This window comes from Prosopis cineraria, unplaced genomic scaffold (genome assembly GCF_029017545.1).
Source record: "Prosopis cineraria cultivar Desert tree isolate PC_DT_omini unplaced genomic scaffold, ASM2901754v1 PC6, whole genome shotgun sequence".
Taxonomy (NCBI): Eukaryota; Viridiplantae; Streptophyta; class Magnoliopsida; order Fabales; family Fabaceae; genus Prosopis; species Prosopis cineraria.
In genome coordinates this window covers 9,991,254-9,998,428 of record NW_026555337.1, presented here as the reverse complement: position 1 = coordinate 9,998,428, position 7,175 = coordinate 9,991,254, and the positions used below count along the sequence as shown (strand labels likewise).

The 7,175-nt window shown below is 33.1% G+C and overlaps 1 protein-coding gene across 7 annotated transcripts; it reads right to left on the bottom strand.

Annotated features, from left to right (window-relative positions):
• Positions 1-3,656: 3,656 nt before the first annotated feature.
• LOC129314540 (receptor-like protein EIX2) lies at positions 3,657-6,745 on the bottom strand. Of its 7 annotated transcripts, none has more exons than XM_054958008.1 (3): positions 6,435-6,745; positions 4,035-5,864; positions 3,657-3,807 (listed from the first exon to the last, which is right to left on the bottom strand). In XM_054958008.1, the coding sequence occupies exon 2, from the start codon at positions 5,203-5,205 to the stop codon at positions 4,051-4,053; it is 1,155 nt and encodes a 384-aa protein (XP_054813983.1). In that variant the 5' UTR covers positions 5,206-5,864; positions 6,435-6,745; the 3' UTR covers positions 3,657-3,807; positions 4,035-4,050. The 7 variants fall into 7 exon arrangements, with proteins under 7 accessions (XP_054813983.1, XP_054813984.1, XP_054813986.1 ...); XM_054958009.1 differs by having other exon boundaries at positions 4,035-5,584; XM_054958011.1 differs by having other exon boundaries at positions 4,035-4,974.
• Between the last annotated feature and the right edge of the window lie 430 nt (positions 6,746-7,175).

Here is a 7,175-nt window from a genome sequence, read left to right as displayed (position 1 = left end):
GTACTCAATTTTATATTGACATTTTAATTCTTAAAAGTATTTCATTTAATTAGAATAATATTTTTTAAAAATTTTGACAAAACCTCTTCTGTAAATAAAATCTCTCTAAAATTTTGTATCACAAAAATTTTCCTTAAACATTATTTCAACATTATATCACAAAATGTATAATAAATTAAGAACTCTAATTATAAGTTATGTGGAGCACCTAATCATATATCTCATGACATAATACATAAATTTCACCTTCACATCCATAAGACATATTTATAGAACAAGCCTCCATCCTGTTCCACAAACACCCATCCTTAGTAAGCAAGACATATAGTGTCAGTTATGCTATCTGAGACAAAAATAATTTTTTAGTGAATAACGCCCCAACAATAAATAAAATGAAAAGTTTGAAATAGTTATGTAAGTTAAAGATACAACAATTTCCGTAAAAATTTAACAAACTTATAATAAAATGACTCTATAAAATTTCAAATAAAATATCAAATCATTGAACTCTCATAGCAAATGATAATTGCACTTGATTTTAAGAAAGCACATAAATGAAATAAATATTTATAAACAAATTACTAAATAAAAACCAATAGAATATGAAATCATTAAATGGTTGGATTCATAATTATAGGAACTTATCAAACAATTAACAAACGTGGACACACAGTCTACGAGGATAACTAACTAAACGCGACTTATGCCACGAAAACAAACGTGGACACACAGTCCATGAAGATATGTAACCAAATGTAGCCGAAGCCACGAAACAAATGTGGATACACAATCCACGAAGGTAATGCTAACCAAACGCGACTTGAAGCCACGAAATCAAATGCGGGTACAAAGCCCACGAATAACCATCCCTCCATTCCACGTGCGTTGGCCATCGCACGGGGCTAGCACCTTCTGTAAACACCCTGCTAGCTAGGTGTACCATGAGACGCCAAGGGCTAACGGAATTGTCGTTAGGAACCAGTGTTCTATATAAAGTTCCTTTTTAAAACAATTTTCAAACATGAGAGAAAATCATCATTTTCAAGATACAGTTCTCATTCTCAAAATCAAATTTGCATGAATACTTTTAAGCTTTAAAACTTACCAGAATCAAATTTCATATCCAATGCTCATGCTTGCATTTATTGAATAAAAAAATTTTCAACTTTGAATTCACATGAATCATTCTCTGTATATATCCAATATTTGATAGAATAAAAATCTCACAATCAAAGTTCAAACTTGATTTAATTGATCAAATAGCATTTAAAATTTTGGTAAAGTTAATTTCTCAAAATAAAGTAATGTTAATCAACAAATATTCAATAATCACATTAATGCTATAAAAATAATTTCCAAAAAAATATAATATTTTAGTAAATGAAATTTTGATTAAAAAGAATCAGTTGGGACGCTATCCACTTACCTGAAGTGTGCCCAAGTACTAAAATTAACTTCTTAGAACCCAATCAAAACCTTCCTTCCATTAAATGCCCTATCTAATATAAAAAAAAAAACTTCAATGGCATAAGTTTGATAAACTCTTTCCAACTCTTATCAAGTGCAAGCAACAAAACTTAATTAATATTATATACACACATAGCATAATTAATCACTCTAAATTCCAAGTTTCCTGTCACCTTTTCTATCAAGCAACTCAAAGGCATTCCTAAATCAAATTTTTAAACATTATCATTTATAATATCATCCATACAATTTCATAGAATGTAACTTGTCTCAGCACAGTTTTATACTCAAAATTTTTCATACCATTCAAGTTAAATTCATGAACAATTAATACCCAAACTAAATATGTATCCATAAGAGTTAATGAAATTTCAAAAAAATCATATCCAACCACAACTCAGCATTCCACTAAAATACAATCTCCTAATAAATTTTTTGTCATAATTCCAAAACTACATTATTGCCAATATTCCACAATAAAGCTTCTTTTCCTTTTTATTATTATTTTTTATTTAACATTCATGTCTCTTATCACATAGTTCATCAACAACCATTTATTTCCATGATTTCAAAATTGCCCGAACAAATGTCATGCTCAAATTGCCTTTACAATCTTCATTGTAAGTTTATAGAGTAATAGCACTCAAATTAAACATACTAATTGCAATGATCAATAAAATCCAAGTAAAGTTTTCTCATCATTATGTCAAACACCTTCTATAAACTAATTCTTAAGCCTAAACCAAACTTCTTACTCTTTGACTTCATTTTCCAAAGATTTTCAATATAAACATTTAAATCAAACAACCTCCCAAATCCCATATCCTCCAACATTAAAATTTCATTTTGAATCAACTTCTCACCCTTAATCAAAAATTCACAATAGCAAAAAAACTAAAGCTTCATCACTTCAGTCCTAAGATACACGCACGCACACACAGAGAAATGATAAGAGAAAAGTAGACTCAAAATCTCTTTACCTCCATTCATACTGGCAGGCACAGGGAGGAAGGGATGAAGGCAAATATAGGGAGAAAAATGACAACCATCAAAACAGACCTCCTACAGGCACTTGAATTTAGGAGGCCGTAAACAAGGAGAAGTTTTTAGACTCCCCTCAACCAAATCAGAGACGGGAAGCATAAAAGGAGGAGGAAAAAATGAACAGTGGCACACAAAAACAACTAACCATGAGGACTAGAGAAAGAAAAGCCCACTGTAGGACTTCGCATCAGCAGCGAACGAAGCTATCGCAACTATCAACAATGACGATCTAGCAGGTTGATCGATCCGTGATGCGAAACAGGGGAGATAATGAAGAACTCCAGCGTTCCCAAGTAGCAAAACAACAGAGGAAGGAAAGGAAGGCTTCTCGTTCACGGTAGCTGGCGTCAACCAGTGGGGGAATGGAGGAGGTAAATCAGAGGAGCTGAGGGCATGCTAGTTGGTTCTAGAGCTTTTGAAGAAAACAAAAAAAATGGGAATGGAAGAAACCGACCGTGCTTTTGTCTCTGTCTCTCTATTTTGGTTTTTTTTAATTACTGAGGAGTAAACTTGTAATTTCACCCAAATACTGGAGCAAAATTAAATAAAACTTTTCTTTTGTACAAGACGGATTCGAACTGAGAACCTGAAGAGTTAATTGACAGCACAACTACCACTAGATCAACAATCCTTCTTGTCTAAATATTTCCCACATTAATACAAATACAATTAAAATTCATTATTATATATTTTAAATTTTACTTAAAATTTCTAGGTATTACAAAATAAGTCTTGGAGGAGCAAATCAAAAAGGAAAAAAAAACAAAGAATGACAAGTACAGACTTTATAAGAATATTAATATTAAATTAAAAATTTTAGTATCAAAACATGATACAAGAAGTATTGAAATTTGAGAACATTAGTATTGAAAAATTTTAATTTGACAATTAATATTTTTACAAGATCCTAACTTATTATTCTCCAAAAAAAAAAAAACCTCGAAGGACCAAATTAAAAACTAAGGGAAATTATAGGAAACTCTAATAGCATTATATATGCACTAAATACTGTTCCTTTTTTAATAATAAAAAATCTGATTCAACCTAAAAGCATTAAGTTATATATTATCTCTTGTTTATTAAAAACATTTTTTTTTCTTACTGCTAAAAAAAGAGAAAGAAATATGCGTCTTTTTTTTAAAAAAAAACACATATACAGTTTGCATGCAGCAGAAATCAAACTATATATATTACATATGGCTAAGGTTCAAGTTGACAAAATAGACTTCATTGGTAATGCCTTCGGTAACTCCACTTCCTCGTCAGGAGACTTACTGAATGATGCACGACAGGACCCTACATAATATTCAAATTAAAAATTAATACAACTCCAAAATATAGATCAAATGTATAAAATCTAAGGCGTGTCTTCTTTGTCATATTTATTTTATGATATAAATATTTATATTTAGGATAGAAGATATAACACTAGAATATTATATGAATAGGGGAATATCAAAGAATTCAAAAGAGAAAAAAAGCTCAAATAATTAAAATATAAATCAGAAGTTTGTTTCACTCACACCACAATGCCAATTTTCAATGAAAACGGTTCATCTCGAGGACCACCATCTCAAGCTTGTCTTGCATGCGATATAAGAATCTAAAGTAAGAATGCCTGAAATTCTTGTTGAAGAAAATGGCAATACAAACTCCCCAGAAAGCTGTGGCAAATCCAACTCCAATGCCGATGTAGAAGCAAGATAGAAATTCATCTTCTTGTCCATCACTCGTTTCAACGGGTTCCGCGTGATCTTCTTTGTCTGAGCAGTTCTTTGGAAGTGGCGCTCCACATAATCGAGGATCCCCCATGAAACTTTGTGAATCAAACCCTTGAAATTGAGTTCCTGTTGGGATCTTACCAGTGAAACTGTTGAAGGAAAGGTTCAGGACTTCTAGAAAAGACAATTCAGCCATATCTTGAGGAATTTCACCTGAAAATTGATTGCTTGCGAGATCAAGAGATTCCAACGTTTTCATGTTCCTTATCTCATTTGGCATGTTTCCCTCAAATTGATTATGGGACAAGTTTAAATGTTGCAATCCGGTGAGACTAAATATCTCTGGAGGTATTTTTCCGGACATATTATTCCTTGATAGATCAACAGAATGCAATAATTTCGAGTTTTCAACATATCTTGATGCCCGGCCTTTTATATGCACCACAACATACCCTCGCATTTCGTAAGTGAAATCTCGAATTCTAACAAAGAAGTAGTGAACCCCATTATAGGAATTAGGGAAAGTCATGGCTGTCATATTTTGTAGACAAGCAGGTAATGAACCTGATATTTTATTGTCTGCAAAATCCAATATTGTAAGGGAAGCCAATTGGCATGTTTGGAGAGGTACATTTCCACTGAGTTGATTGGATCTCAGTCGAAGAATCTTTGCAGTTCGCATTCTCCAGTCCGGTAAGAATCCAGATAATTTATTTTCTCCTACATCAAGGATTTCCAGTTTCTGACAATTTTTTAGTGACAAAGGTATCCCTCCAGATAAATTGTTTTTATTGAGAAGCAAAACTTTAAGGTTAGAAAGCAAACTAACTGATGGGGGGATTTTGCCAGTTAGTTTATTTCCTCCTAGACTAACAAAAACTAATGATTTCCAATGCATCCAACAATTGGTTAACCCTCCTGACAGAAGATTATAAGACATGTCCAAAAGCTGTAATTGGCTTCTCCCATTCATCTTTTGACACAATAATGAAGAAATAAATCCTTGGAAAGAGTTGTTCTTGACATCGAGTGTCACAACATTTGGTGATAATTGAGGGAGTTGGCCTTTGATTTTTTTGATCTCATAGTTATGAATGTGGAGTTTAGTAAAACGTTCGACATCTCCCCATGAATTGTATTTTCTTCTAGGCGTAAGTATGGAACTCGTGCTACAAAGTCCCAAAACTCATCATGAGGTTCAAATGAAATTATTGAGCAGGCAATTACTAACCTCTTAAGGGATGTTTGTTTATAGATCCACGCAAGAAGTTTAGAGTCCATCATGTATTCCAAATGAAGAAAATCAAGTTGATAAGGCGGAACCCATAGCAAATCAAAGTCAAGGATTAAGCCTGGTGAGCCAATGAAAAGTCGTTCTAGATTTGAGAGTTTGAACAAAAAAAAAAAAAAAATTCAGTCACATACCCTGTTATTAATTGATTATAACCGAGATCTAATTCCTCCAAGTTCGAGAGTTGTCCAAGACTTTCTGGGAGACTACCATTTAAGTGATTTGAGCCGACGTCCAACATAATCAATGATGACATATTTCCAAGAGTGGAAGGAATTGGACCAGAAAAGGAATTTCCCCAATACTGAGGAGTTGTAGACGCTCAAGTTGGCCTAACCAATCTGGAATTGGTTCACTTAGTTCATTTTCAGACAATGAAAACTTTTGCACATTTCGAAGGTTTAATAAACTCTTTGGGAGTTGGCCTTGAAAGTAATTATGACTCAGGTCAATGGTAACAACATCACTGAGATTGAATAACCAGTCAGGAATGAATTCAGAGCTAAAATCATTATGAGAAAGGCCAAGAACTTCAATTGAGGTAAAATTGACATATTTAAGACATGGATTAATGTTTCTAAGTTGACACATCTCCAAGTACAACTTAGTAAGGAAAGGAAGCAGTGTTGCCAGTTGAATCCAATCAACTGTGCCTTGAAGGTTTATACCACCCAAGTGAACATTTTTCAAGGAGGGAACACGAGAAAGCCAACGAAAATTATCAATGTGAAGATCATCATTAAATGATAAATCAAGATGATGAAGATTGGAAGAATTTTCACATGACAGATCACGATGATTACAATTTGTGATATCCACGTAATCATCTTGGGCCAAAGCACGGAAGTTATTATCAGACAAATCCAAGTAATTTAGAAACTCAAGATGAAGCAAAGACGGGGGGAATTCACCTGTGAGGCAGTGTGATCTGGTCTCCCCACAATCATCAGCAAATGGTTCTAGAGGACAAGGGAGACTGAGCTGGATGACTCTACCAGTGGTGTTGTCACACTGAACTCCACTCACAGAAATCTCGCTCATTGGACCAAGTAGAGAGGAAAGCAGAAGGATCAACAACGGTGTGCTTGAAGTTTAGGAGAAGATGAAGATCTCTTTCATTGCATTGCATCCTCAAACTGCACATGCTTTGGGGGAGTATGAGTGCAGAAATTAGCAAGCATAGCAATAAGATGTTAGCAATAGAGGAGGAGGGGAATGAGGTTTCCATGATCACTCAAAGATATGGTCTGATGGAAAGGGATTGTCACAAGTGACACCCATTTATATGACAATTTGATTACTACTGACAATTTGATCACTCAAGGAAAAAAAAGGAAAAATATGAATTTTGATAATTTTAATATTTATAATTTTATTTTTTACAAAATAGGGACCAATATTTTAAATGGTTAAAACTGTAAAGATTAAGTTACAAGAGCCAAAATTGAGAAACCAAGTTACGACCGAATTAAAATTATTAAGATTGATGACAGTAAGTTAAAGTTTAGGGACTACATTACAATCAAGTTAAAACTACAATGAGTAAATAATTAATTTTTCCTAACTTTAATCCAAGAGACACTACATGAAACTAATGGTATAATTTATCATATTAATAAATAAGAATACTATTAAATAAATTTGCATATTTA